The 14,417-nt window shown below is 45.4% G+C and overlaps 1 protein-coding gene across 2 annotated transcripts in view; it reads right to left on the bottom strand.

The window, feature by feature from the left end:
- Window positions 1-6: 6 nt before the first annotated feature.
- The window catches only part of STK38 (serine/threonine kinase 38), a 42,737-nt gene continuing 28,326 nt past the window's right edge, over window positions 7-14,417 (bottom strand). For both annotated transcript variants that reach the window (XM_004710737.3, XM_045294789.1), the window contains 7 exons: window positions 11,684-11,786; window positions 10,923-10,984; window positions 4,530-4,647; window positions 3,167-3,290; window positions 2,655-2,750; window positions 1,547-1,641; window positions 7-1,041 (listed from right to left, as the gene is read on the bottom strand). In XM_004710737.3, the coding sequence (XP_004710794.1) occupies window positions 911-1,041; window positions 1,547-1,641; window positions 2,655-2,750; window positions 3,167-3,290; window positions 4,530-4,647; window positions 10,923-10,984; window positions 11,684-11,786 (729 nt within the window). In that variant the 3' untranslated portion in view covers window positions 7-910. The remainder of the gene's footprint in view (window positions 1,042-1,546; window positions 1,642-2,654; window positions 2,751-3,166; window positions 3,291-4,529; window positions 4,648-10,922; window positions 10,985-11,683; window positions 11,787-14,417) is intronic.

Raw genomic sequence — 14,417 nt, 5'->3', positions numbered from 1 at the left:
AGTGAGTTCTTGGCAGCACAAGCAGGGACTTCTGGTCCAGTCACCACCCACCGCCCAGCCCCTGGGGGCTTTCTGATGCAGCCGTTAAGTCCTTACAGTTCTCCACCTGCTCCAGGACGCCTTGGCAATACCCAGTGGCCTTCTGGGCCTTTGAGAGCAACCAGGGCTCAAGCTGGTCTCCCTCCATCAACATTCAGAGGGACAGCAGTAGTATTTTTGGGGGCAGATAAATGAGTGGATTGAGGGTCTTTATCGTAGTACCATAAATAAAGTGCACCATGAATAGAGGCTATAAAAAGAGCCACTCGTCTTGAGGCCGAGGTATGGGGCCATAACTCCCCCTCCCACACGCCACCCCCTCAGTGGATTTTGAGGAGGGAGAGGGTCCTTCCTTCAGCCAGAATGCTGGCCGAGAAGGCTTTCATTATTGCTTTATTTCCACAGTACGATGGGACTTGAGCTATCTCATATATATATTAAAAATACTTGGTGGGCTTGGCACATAACATGTCACCAACCAAAGGAAGTGGCTATACTTGGTGTGTACGCATCCCTCACCATCCCAGTCACGCTGGGAGATGGCCATTTCCCCTTCACCGGACAGACTCCGAGACACGCCAGTTCGGTTCTTGTCCTGCCGTGGACCTGTGGCGAGTGGGCTCATGAGGCTCCCCCAGAAGCAGGAGAGCTTGTTTGGCAGGTGGGCAGGAACCGTCGGATTTGTCCTGGATGTTTCCAGACGCCTCGTAGGAAGAGGGTCCACTTACAGACACCTGTCAGCAGACTTGATGGACAACCAGCGCGGTCCACACAACTTCTGGGAAGCTCTTTCAAAGGGGTGTTCACGTCGAAGGGGAGCGGTGACGTCGTACGAAGGCCTCTGCTTGGGCTGGATGGCATGCCGAGGCGGCTATTTGGGAGCTTTCATGTAGGATGGTATTGCCCCGCGAGCCGTCAGGCCTTCAAAGCGCTTGTAGGTGTAATTGACGAAGACCCAGTCTTTGTTCTTGTAGTCAGTCTCGGGGTGGCTGCTCGTGGTTGCTGAGAAGGAAACAGATGTGCGTTGGTTCCCCGCCTTACCCCACTGGTAAGCACTGCAGGCGCCTCCCTCTGCAGCCTGCGCCCTAGCTTTGCTAGCTGGGGGGACATGTTTCACTTTTGAGATGTTCTATTTTTTTTACTTTTAATGCAATGGCCTTGCCTATGTTGCTTGAACTTTATATTTCTTCACAAATGCACATTTTTAAGTTTTAGGTTCCCTTTCCTGTCATTTTGAGATGACATTTTGAGATACCTAAGCTTTCATTCATAAATAACAACAAAATTATCTTTCGGACTTACCTGCTCTGCTGAGCAGTCTCAACAAGATCGAGTTTTTATTCACTTTCCCTCACCAAGGTCTCGGTGCTACTGTGAACACACTTACAAAGACTGAAGACATGAAGCTCCTCTCCATTGCTCTCTACCCTGATCTGTACACAGCGCCCCCAATGGGGGATCGTGTGTTTCTCAGGCAGCAGAAGGCGTGTTGCTGGGGCTATATTACCTGTTGGCTTCAGAATATCAGATTCTGGAAACTCATCGAAGTTTGAAGTATCGTCAATGCTTTTGATTTCAATCGATATTGCAGCAGGTCTTTCTCTGCCAAGAACAGACATGCCGAAAGTTACCATGGCTGGTGGGGTCCAGACTGGTCAAGTCGCTGAAACAGATTCTCATCTGACAGGGAAAGGCTGGTCCCCAGGGGGAGTGTTTCTTTTCTCTGAAAAGCTTGTGGCCCTGATAAGGCAGGCAAGTGACTATGCACAAACAAAAATTCAAAAATATAAGTAACTCCCATCATTCACAGGTAGGAACACAGACAGGGATACCATTGGGAAGCTAAAGCCCAGAGCCACTAGGCTTCCATGACTGCCGCCCCTGTCGGCTGAAAGAAAGCGGCCCTCTAAGTGACCCATGGTCTATGGCTCTGCCCGTCCGCTGACTTGTGGTTACAAAGCAGCAACAAGGGCACAAAGATACGAATCACAAGGCTGCAGATCAGAACCGGTTATGAAATAAATAACTTCATCTTCCACTTCACAACCAACCAATGCTGGACGCGGAATGAGAAGGGCTGGTCCCCCACAGACTCTCACTGCCGTGGGCAAAACACCACCACGACCATGACAACGAATGGTCTCTCTCCACGTCTCTCCTCTCCGTCTCTAGTCCCCTCTACACCACTCCCAAGCCAACCCTTCCTCCGCTTCCTTATTCTTCCTTCGCCATCTCCCAACGCCCAGCCCCACTGTGGCCCTCCGTGAGAGAGAAGTGCCCTTCTGAGGCGCTTCCTTCTCTGTGAGAGCCAGTCACCTTTGTAAAGCGCTGCTGCCTGCAACAGACGCCAGGGCACACGGCTGGCAGGAGCCCAACAGCCAGCCCCCACGGCTGGCAGGAGCCCAACAGCCAGCCCCGAGCATGGATGTGATCACGGCCAACACCAAACGCCAAGCCCGCTGCCACCGAGTTGAGTGTGACTGGAACCAGGAAGAGACCTAGGATCTCTAAGAAGTTCTCCTCCCTTTCTTGGACTGGCAGAAACAGTGCTTCCAAATTAATGTGAACCAAACCACAGACCTGAAGGAATCCTACGAGCTCTTCTATGCAAATACCTGATATGTTCCCAGTCAACACCTTCAAAAAAAGAGTTACTTTTGATTTCCTCAACTCCAGGGGCTCCGATTCTATGTTCCCACTCACAGCAGAATCTGGAAAAGACAGAGGTCTTTTAGCAAATGTCAAGCAATCTCTTTAGAAAACAAAACAGAAAGAAGAGTACCCCCCTCTAAAAGGAGGGAGGAGCCCTGACGGCACAGTAAGGAAGCGCTCGGGCACAGTAAGGAAGCGCTCGGCGCCACCAGAAGGTCAGCTGCTCCGAGGAGAGCCGGTGGCAGTCTACGTTTGTGAAGCCGGGCAGTCCTGGAGCCTGGGGGCAGCTAGTTCTGTGCAGGGCTGCCTGGGGTGAGCCCATCCCACAACAACAGGCTTTGTTTACAGTTTTGTTTGGGGGAGTAGGGGAATAGGAGGAAGGAGAAGACAGATTCAAAAGATACTGCAAGTTAAAACAGGAAAAAGATTCAAGTTACAAAGCTGGAGGAGGGGGGCAATTTTTTGAGGCTGATACCTCAAAATTAGATCCTTGGCTTTCTCAGAGATGGGAACTTCTGGGGGGAAACTCAGAGTTTCTTTCCAGTTCATCACCTTCTTATAGGTCTCCTGAGGGGTCTCGGAGCAGAAAGGTGGGTAGCCTGTAATAAAAGAAGGAACTTCGGAGCTTTTCGACCCCAGAACTTTGAATGCTGAAGATTCTCCTCCTAATACAATTTGAAATCTCTTTCATGACCACTGGACTTCTATAGGGCCTTCCTTCCATGGCTGTGGACAGGGCTTCTATTTACCCCAGAGAACATCTCGACCAACCTCGCATTCCCCAACAGCCCTAGACCCCAAGCATGTCTCTGCTACAGGAGTGTGCTCATAGCTAGGGCTGGGAAGGGGAAGGAGGGCAGGGGCAGCGTTGCAGGTGAAGGAAGTCCAGAAATGAAAGGATGTCACCGTATCGGTAAGACTCCATCCAGAGGGATCCTTGTACGGGCAAAGTGCCAAACAAGTTGAGTCACAAGGAAGCATGGGCTCTGACAACGAGCACCATGGCTCTTTTTGAGCATTCTCGGCAGGAGGCCATGCACTAACATACAGTACTGCCCATCTGCCTTCCACTCGGGGTTGTCCACTCCAGTGTTCCCAAAGGTAACACAGCCAGCTACCACCCCGGTCATCTGCAAAGACTCACTCAGCACTATCACGGTTATAGGCATCACCCAAGTCAAGCCCAAACACCAAACTCACGGTCAAGTCAATTCCAACGCATAGCAACCCTACAGGGCAGAGTAACACTACCTCTGTGGCTTTCAGGAGGTGTTGCACTACAGGAGTAGAAAGCCTCTCTTTCTCCCACGGGGCATCTGGTGGTTTCAAACCGTGGTCTCACACAGCCCAATGTGTAGGCCCTATAGCACCACGGCCCCTTTACCATCCAAGTGCTCACAGGCAAACGGCCACCCCAACACGAATGTCCCCTAAATACAAAGGCACCCCATTCAAACAAGATGGGCAATGCTTAGAGGGCTGCATGCTTTGAAGGCTCTGACAGAGGAAGCGGATGGAAAAAGGAGTGAAGACTGAGGGAGGCAATGCCCAGTTAACGGTCGTCGGCACAGTGCAGTGCTTCACAAAGGACAGTGCCTGGGAGAAGTGCTAGATGGAGAGGACGAGAAAGCGGAGAGAAACATGATCACTGACGAGCAAAGCAGTCAGTCAGGATGCCTGTGAGCCCGAGACCTCATCGGGGACACGTGACTGCAGGAGTTGTCTCTCTCGGAAACCACTCTGACAGAGAAGGGAAACAAAAGTGCTGATTCTAACTGTCAACTTAGGGGTCCTTCCCTAGCTGCACAGAACGAGTCCCCTAAAAGCATGCGACTTACCAATAAGCATCTCGTACATGATCACCCCCAGCGACCACCAGTCGCAGAGCTTGTTGTACCCGGTCTGCATGAACACCTCGGGAGCAATGTAGTCAGGAGTGCCTACTGTGGAGAAGGCCTGAAACACGGAGCACACGTCAGGGGTGGGTGGCCCAGAGAGCCATCCTAGAGAGCAGAGGCTACAGGGCCGGCCGGGGCTATCCCCATCCTCAATGAGCAGGCTTCCCACTAGCTAGTGCCAAACCTGATTGGCCAGAGGGCTTTTCTTTTCCAGCTGGAACAGTAAAAGTGTATTACTTAGGTTCTGCCTAAGTCCAATTGAAGCCCATCAGTCACGAGGTCAAGGGTATCTCTAACAACTGAAAAAAAAATGTTAAACCCTCACTGCCATCGAGTGGATGCCAACTCACAGCAAGCCCCTGTGGGGCAGGGAGTAGCTGTCCCTTGGGGTCCTGAGACTGTGACTCTTCCGGATGGAGAAAGCCTGGCTAACCTTGTGGTTAGCACCCAAGGAATGAACACTACGCCGCCAGGACCTCAGACTCTGACAACCAGGAAACTACTGTCATTACTGAGCACTGGGAAATATGCGTCTGCCTCTATTTAATCTTATCAGCCAAGTCTGACGTTCACATGGCTACAGGATTTGCCCACCGCCTCAGAACTAGTAACATGTCAAAGCCAAGTTTGGAAATTAACTATCTTGCTCCAAATAAGCCCTGCCTTTCTGTTATGTTTGCTACATAGTAGGCAATTATAAAGGGAAGCTTTATTAAAAAGTTACATCCTAGATATCAAAGGTTTCTAAGTCTCTCTGCCAAATTCACCTATATCAAGAATTGTGAGACAAACATTTTCTAAACTTGAAGAGTCTACTCTCACAGGTCAGGGCGACAGAATACTAGGAGGCTGTGCGGCCCAAGCTTTCTAATTGGCTGGACATTTGGGGTTTTACTAGGTGTACAGTGCTTTAAATGCTATATGTTTTAAACTAAAAATTAGGACTGTGTCATCTATCTTCTCAATTATATGTAATAGTACAAACATGTCGGGATAAAAACCAAAGATAATAAATACACATATACCACCACCCAGATCAGAGAAGTCAACAATTTACGGTATTTGCTTATGCTTGGTTTGTTTGTTTGCTTTAAATCTAAACCACAGACACAACTAAGACTCTGCCCCACATGATCCCCCTCATCCTTCCCCATACAGGAACACGCTCCCATGGTCTTGTATGATTATGCCCATACGTCATATATTACCTTTTCTACAGTGCTATAATTTGGAGGTTGATCTGCCACTGCCTATTCTGTTAATGAGGAAGTCACATCTCTTTACCCATATTCTCCTGTAAATAAACACTGGCACTGTTTCCCAAACACATTCCTGTAATATCTCTTGGGGAGCAGGATGGCACAAAACATCTTCAACCTAACCATGTGTCCCCAGTTGTCCTCCAAAGTGGTTTTAAGGAGTTGCCCTAGTGGTGGGGGTTACCTCCTAATGCACCACATCTTGCCATTTGCTTTTATCAGATTTTAATTTTTTACCCATCTGATGAATATGAAACGTGATCTCCAAGCTGTGGGAATCTGCAGTCGCTTATTTCTAGGTTTATGTTCATTAGCCAGTCAGGTTTGTTGACTGTGAATTCCTGCTCAGGGCCCTGTGCCCAGGAAATTTTCAGGTGTATTGTTATTTTGATTTGGAGAAATTCTTTGAGTTCAGAATACTCATCTTTTACAGTAGCATAGATTACTGAGTATCTCCGTCCAGACTGAGGCTTACCATTCCATTAGGATTCTTTGAATGACGTATGAAAGCCTGTGTAACTCACGGAATTATGTAGTATAAAAGGAATGCCTGGGATTCCAAAACGAAGAACCGAAATACTCCCAGAGCCATCGAAGCCAGGACCCTTCTGCTGCTGCTCCAAGCCTCGGGGTGGAGTTTCACCTTTATCACCCGCTTTCCAAATGCAGTGTAATTGTGCCAACGTGGCTCTTGAAATGATCTTTTAATTTGGCTTTACTGTAAACTTTATAAAAATGGTACCAGTTTTCTATTTTATTTTTTCCTTCAACATTGTGTTTCTACATGTGACCCATGATGCCACATGTGTCTGAAGTTCGGTTGTCTCTCCCAGCTGTGGAGGAATTAGGTCCACCGTGTAACCACTCTCCTGCTGATGGACACGGGTATTTCCATGTGTTTGGCAATATAAACGCTGCAGCGGAGGGACGCACACGTATCTGCTGGGGAAGCTCCCCAAGGGCACGTGACCAGGGACATACCCACAGGGCAGTGGCTTGCCCCTGAATGCAGAACAGTGATTCCAAAGCAGATCTGTCTGCCCTCTGACTGTCTGTACATTTCGCTGCTATCTTTTTGATAAGCAGATGTTTTTTGTTGGTTTTTCTTTAAAGTAGCAAAGTAAATAAATTTTTGTTTTTATTTCCTACCTCTTCGATGGTTTCTACTTTTTGTTATCTTACTTTCAGAAGTTTTCCCTTACTTGGAGGTCATAAAAGATATTGCCCTTTGTTTTCTTTTCAATTTAAAAAAAATTTTATTTTCCACCTAGAACATATTTTTTTGTGTATACTATAAGGTAGAAATCCATCCTCCCCTCCATTCAAGGTAGCTGTACATTGTTTTATTTTAGACACAAATATAACACAACATAAATATCAGATTTTTTTCTTGAAAGTTTTTTTTTTTTTAATCAATTTCTTGGGGCTCATTCAATTCATCACAATACATAGATCAATTGTGTAAAGCACATCTATACATTTGTTGCCCTCATTATTCCCAAAATTTGCTTTCCTCTTGGGTTCCCGGAATCACCTCATTTTCCTTTTTTCCCCTCTCCCTCCCTTCTTCCTTCCTCCTCCCCTTTCTTGAACGTTTTAATGTCTGAAACAAAGAAGTACTCTTACTCTAACCATATAACTGTTAGCAATTGCAGACCCCCTTCTGTTTAGAGACAAGATTTATTCCAACAAAGCTGAGTGTTAAGTAAATCTTCTATTATAAAATCAGAGATTAATCTCCACAGGAAAAGAGTTCCTTCAAGACATTAAGGCATGAAAACGCCAAGACTCACGGAGTGAAATCAATAGCACGGGCAGACTAACTCCAGAGCCAGAAAGGGCCAGGGAGCTCCAATCACCAAGTGCCCATTCGCTGCCGAGCACTCTAGCCATTGCGCCACTACTGGCCCTCCTTAATAACTTTAATGACTTACCTCTGCTTACTACTTTAAATGATTTGGAACTGACTTGATGACAGTGGGTGTAGTGTTTGCCTTTTTAAGGCTATTCAGGTCCACCCAACTGTTTAAAACATTACAGTCACTATTTAAAACATTACAATATCATTTAAGCAGCCAAGGAAGAAAGCTAACGTCCTTATTTCTGCCAATGAGTCGCAACAGAGTGAAGAGTAATATGCTGGCTGAACAAACACATATGTTAGGGCTTAACTGAGGGCGGCAAACTTCTTCTATTAAGCAGTGACTACTGTCAACCTTCATCTTAGTACCTGCTGAATGGGATCACTTACAAAAGGCCAAGGGAACACAGTTTTGAAGACTGGGAGGTGGCATTATTTTCTTCAAGTTTTACCAAAGCAAGTGATATGACAACAGCCTAAATTAAGTACCATTCCATTTCTACTGGGTAAAAGGTAAAAAGGTAATAAGGATGGACCATAACTGCAGCATGAGGGCCTTATCTTATTCAGATTTTTCTCTTAAAAAACCTTTTTAAATTATTAAAGCACATCTACCTCCATTCACCTGGAAACGGTGACATCTCGTTCCTCGAAGGCCTGCAGGTGTTTCTCGGGAAGTTGGCCACGCCCCTTTGGGGCAAGTCCAAAAGCACACTTGCCTGTCTCAGGCTACAAGGACAGCTGGCGGCACTTAGGCTTAATGCCAAATACATGGCAAATACATGGCAGCACAGGAACCAAGGTTCAGCCTGGGCAGCTTAACACGACAAGCAATTCACAAAAGATTCTCTACTACTCGTTCCCTTCAAAACATACACAGATAAGGATCCATTTTCCACCAAGGGAAGAGCTGTTGTTTACAGAACCATCTCCTCAGTGGAGGGTCCCAACTTTGATTATACAGAGGAATCACCCAGAACATGTTCAAGAGTCAGATGTCCACGTTCTACCCACTGGATGAGAGTCTCTAGAAGAGGGACCCAGATGATCATTCACATATATACATTTAATATATATATATATATATATATAATGTTTTAAGTCTCCCCTGGGTGAGTCTCATGCAAAACCAAGGTTAAGAACTACTGCTTTATGAGGAGATAGATATACTAGGGGCCTTTAAAAAAGTCCATCGAAATATTCTAGTCGCTTCTCATTCCATCTTTCCAGGAACTTCTTGAAGCCCCCCCCCTCACACTAGAAGCAGGTGACCAAATTCCCTCCTGACCATCCCTAGCGTGGTGCCAACACACACAGATCTAGAAGTTTAAAGAGGACCAGAGGGGACCGATCACAAGGATCTACATACAACCCCCGCCCTGAGGGACGGACAACAGAAAAGCGGGTGAAGGGAGACGTTGGACAGTGTAAGACATGACAAAATAACAATAATTTATAAATTATCAAGGGTTCGTGAGGGAGTGGGGGTGGGGAGGAAGGGAGAAAATGAGGAGCTGATAACAAGGGCTCAAGTAGAAAGCAAATGTTTTGAGAATGATGATCGCAACAAATGTACAAATGTGCTCGACCCAATGGATGTATGTATGGATGGTGACATGAGTTGTATAAGCCCCAATATCATCATTTTTTTAAAACGCAAACAAGAACCAAATCCATATAATGAATGTATGAATTTAGGTTGACATTAGGAATCCACAATAAAAATTAAAAAAAAGAAAAAGGACCAGAGTTCCTAAGGAGAGGACACTGCTGGGACTACAAAACTGTACCACACCAGAGGACCCCAAGTTAGTTTTGGAAAATACATCAAAGATTCATTTTGGTTGCTGCATTTTCCAAAGGGGTTTGCTTTATGGTGATGTATTTCCCAATGCCCAGGTCTAGCGTAAAAATTCGAATACTCGCAAGCATGATGAGCCTCAAAGAAAATACAAAAAAATGTCTTTCTTTATCTGCCTTTCTTTCTTAGATAATCCCACAGGCCTCCCCTCACAACCATCTGCGATGGGAGTTACTAACGATGCTTGGTTTTGAGACAGTAAACGCAAATTAATGAGCTACTCTAGGTTAGACATAACTCTAATCCGGTCTTTTATAGGGGTCTGGCTGAGACTCACTACCTGGCAAGCCTGCCAGGTCACTGCATGTGCAGACACAGGCCACACTTCATCTGGGCATGACGAGGGACTGCCTCCACCACAGCGCTCCCCCACTGCCAAGCTGCTTCCTCACTGCTGGCTGTGAAGTCTAGTTGTACCCTCCACTTCACTTGCTCTGGGCTTCTGGAGAGCCTAAGTATGCAATGACACACGTCAACTGCCCGTAGGCAGTCAGTCATTTTCCAAAAACTGGGTCTCAGGAAAAGGAAATGTACGCTGTACTTCAAATATGACTCAGCTAATCCACTACTGTTAAGAATAAAAAGTGTGCCTACTTGCTGATAATTTACTGGTCAATTCATACTTCTTAAAAAGCAACAACAAAATACCTGATGGCAACATATGTACAAATGTACTTGATACAATTGATGTATGGCGTATGTATGATGTATGGAGCAGTAAGAGCCTCCGATAAAATGATTTATTAAAATAAAAAAATTTTAAAACACCTAGTGTACTATCACAGCAAATCCAATCAAAGTACTTATTTTTAAGCTTGTGGGGAATAATTCTATATGTATGCTCTCAAACACTTATAAAGTAAGTAACAAGCATTTCCTTTCTATTTCACTCCCATTTTTACCCGATTTCTTCTTTCTACTACAAAAGAGCACAGCCAGGAGGAGTCAATATTTCTTAAGGGACCAAACTGTCCAAGTTTGAGACCTGCCTCCCACACCCACCCCACCCCAAAAGCAGCTCCAAGTAGGTATTCGCCCTTAGCTCCATTTGAGTCTTCCAACTTCATAACAATGAAATAAAATAAAGGGTACAACAGGAAAGAGGTTGTCACCAACGTCAAAGGTCAGAATGGAGTTATCTACTAAAAACTCACAACTACGGCAATTTACTCCTATCTGCCCTCCTCCAAACTTCCTGCTGGTGTAACCATCAAAGTATGACCGCGCTCTACGAGTCCTGTCCAAGGAAGGGGTTGGCTGCAAATGTTGAACCAGGGCTAATCAACATAAATATCTTTAAAATGCATCCATACTTGGTTTCTTGCATTTTCGAAGCCCCAGGTATTACTTACCAGCTGACGTCTGTTCCTTTTCCAGGTTTCTGCTTTTCTCTTGGAGTTCATGTTCTGGAACGCTAAAAGCAGAGCAAACAAGTCTCAACCCCAGTTCAGGCAGGAGTGTCTGATGGGCCAGGCTCTGCTTGGTGCCCATACCTCAGAAACTCCAGGGCACGTTTCCTAGCAAGTCTGCAAGCCCACATCAGAGACTCGAAGCTTTCATGCCAAGAATCACACAGGAGCGTTCTAACTAAACAGCACCTCCCACTGAGCCACAGAGCCAGACGTGGCAGGTCTTAATCAGAATTATACGGAATTCTGTCTATGTCGGAAGCAAAGGTCTCCGAGTTGACTGAGACACTCACAACTTCCCAGAGCCACTGTCAGATCCCGGGACTGCTGCTTTTAGGAGACATGGTGGCACGGGCTTTACTACCCGGTTTCCAGGGTTTGACAGTGCTCAAGTCAGAGACAGAGAGGGGCAGCTCTGCTAAGTGGAGCCTGGAGTTGTTGCCAGGACTTTCCCCCTACCTGTGCTCGCCCTGTGTTCATCCCCAGCAGCCTTCCCAGCCCAGCTCCAAATCAAGCTTATTGGGTGACCCCTTTCCAGCATTCATCTTGCCTCCCAGACAACTCAAGTCCACTACACGTGGGTAGGTTTGTTCATTCTCTAAAGGCCCACGCTGAGAGACTCTTGCTTAATTTGGTTACCAGGGGAACAACAATTCTAGGCCACTTGAAAGGACAAAAAGGCCAACATCAGTGTTAACACTTACTGAAATCGCTGGGGAGGCTGTGGTTCAGATTCCTATAAAATTCTGTCCTATGTGCTTTTTTCAGTCCTGTGCAAAGGCCAAAGTCGGAAAGTTTCACGTGGCCCTATAGGAAAAGAAACAAGGCGGTGGGTGGATAAACAGTCGGGAATGTGGAACAGAACATTAACTTCTCCAAGCTCCTTCCAGGGCCATCACATCACCACAGCCAAAGGATACTGCCGTCCTCTTTTATTATAGAGAAACACATGTAATAGAAAATAAAGTATTAAAGAATCACCCTTAGCCTACTATACTAATAAAATGATTTTCACTTTTACCATACATCTTTATCTTTGTCCAAATACCTACTTTCAAGCATCGTTCCACCACCTGTCTATCAGTTTGCCTGCCGTACTGTGGTGGCTTGCATGTTGTTATGATGTTGGAAACTATGTCATTAGTATATCAATTACCCTAGGTAAACAGGTTTCTGTTGAACTTCCAGACTAAGAAAAGACTGGGAAGAAGAACAGGCCATCCACTCCTGAGGAATTACTCATGGAAAAACTTAAGAATAGCAGCAGCACATTTTCCAATATAGGCCTGGGAGATGAGCCGCAGGTTAGAAGGCACTAAAACTACGACTGATGAAGAGCTGCCTCCTCAAAGGACAATGGACTTTAATGACGTGGCTAGAGTAAAGCTTTCAAGACCCTCAATTGCTGATTGGGGCATGATTCAAAACAGCTATAAACATTGATTAATATTCAGAACATGGAATCAAAATATGTATGAATCTATGAAAATTGGAAGTCATAAAAATTGAAATGGAACGCACAAAGATCCATGTTCCATGTTCTAGGCATTAGGGCACTGAAATGGACTCATATGGGAAGTTTGAGTCATAACATATGGTTTACTGTGTCAGAAATGAAAAATTCAGAAGAATGTTGTCTAGTTATCATCAAGAAGAACATTTCAAGATCTTTCTTAAAGTACAATGCTGTCTCTGATATGATCATATCTAAACACCTACAAGGAAATCAATATGACTATTATTCAAATGTACAGACCAATCTCTAAAGCAAGTTTCTTCAGTCTGAAACTGTTGAAGCCCGTAATCAAGATACTTTGGTAACAACTGGAGACTGGCACGCCGAGCTTAGAAACACGGAAGCAGAAGCAGAGATGGGAAATACGACCTGAGTGATCTAAGTGCAGCTGGAGAAGATGTGACAGAGTTTGCAATGACTTCTTTGTAAGTAGTTTTTACTCAACCACGTAACTGGTGACTATATATATGAGGACCTTGTAAGATGGAACACACAGGAGTCAAACTCCATACATCCGTGGGAAGAGAAGATGGAAAAGCTTAAATTAATATCATTAGCCAAAACAAGGCCAGGTACTGACAATGGAACAGACCCTCAATTGCTCATACGTAAGTTCAGGTTCAAGTGGAAAAATAATGAAAATAAGTCCATGATAGCTAGGATACAACCTGTGTGTATCTCCACTGAATTTAGAAAACATCTCAACAACTGATTGGATACACTGAACACTAATGACCAGAGACATGAGTTGTGAGATGGCATGAAGAAAACAAAAAGAAAATGTAAAAGAAAAAGACTGAAGTGGATGTCAGAAGGGATTCTGAAACTTGCTCTTAAACAAAGAGTAGCTAACACAAATGGAAGAACTGATGAAGTAAAAGAGCTAAACAGAAAGTGTCAAAGGGCAGCTCAAAGAAGATAAAATATTGTAATGAAATGAGTAAAGACCTGGATGTGGAAGGCCCAAAGGAAGCGAACCAAAAAGGAAACACACTTTCAACATCATTCAAGCTGAACGAAATGAAGAAAAGCAAAAATCCAAGCATGAGCTGTAATATTGAAGGATTTTTATGAGCAAACTATTGAACAATGCAGGGAGCACAATAAAATATGGAAGGAATACACACAATCACTATACTAAAAAGAACTGGTCGACGTTCAGCCCAGTCTTTCTATGAGACCATACACACACTGCCTTCTTCAGAAATCCTCAGGCTTCGCAGACAAACTCCCCCAGAGTACAGGAGCCCTGCTCAGATGGGCTAAGTATTGGTTTGTTTTGAAAGAAATCCCACTATGTGTGTGTGCACACAGACGTGTCTGTAGCAAGGAAAACTATCATAGGACAACAGGTTCTAACTTGGTATCTTTTCTTCAGCTGTGCAAATAACTTCATCTACAAGCCAAGGACTGAAGCTTCATGTGCACGTCTCATGACCACATGCTTTACCAGGACGCCTCTAAGAAAAGAGTCTGTCTTAAAGCAGCCCCTAGAGCAGTGGTTCTCAACCTGCCTCGTGCCACGACCCTTTCACACAGGTCCTCATGTGGTGGTGACTCCCAACTATACAACTATGTTTGTTGCTACTTCAGCACTGTCAGTTTGCTACTGTTATGAATCGGGTGACCCTTGTGAAAGAGCTGTTTGACCCCCAAAGGGGTGGTGACCCACAGGGTGAACTGCTGCCCTAGAGCAAAGTCCAGATTGCCATGGAATTCTGCAGCCATCTGAGTAGGCGCCTTAACTCCACACTTCGTCATTTTCACTCCGACATGCCTGTCCACATTTACAACAAGTCTGAGCTAGCACAGTGAACAGGGCCTCCCGCCGCCACCTCAGCTGTGCAGAGGACCCAAGTACTGCGCTTGCAGTGTTTTCACTGGGCTGGAACACAGACTCCTGAAAGGAAACTCACTGCCGC

This window comes from Echinops telfairi, unplaced genomic scaffold, assembly GCF_000313985.2.
Source record: "Echinops telfairi isolate 266 unplaced genomic scaffold, ASM31398v2 ScPeMD7_3533;HRSCAF=4204_1, whole genome shotgun sequence".
Lineage (NCBI taxonomy): Eukaryota > Metazoa > Chordata > Mammalia > Afrosoricida > Tenrecidae > Echinops > Echinops telfairi.
The sequence above is the reverse complement of the archived record's forward strand: the minus strand, read 5'-3'. Positions and strand labels throughout refer to the sequence as shown.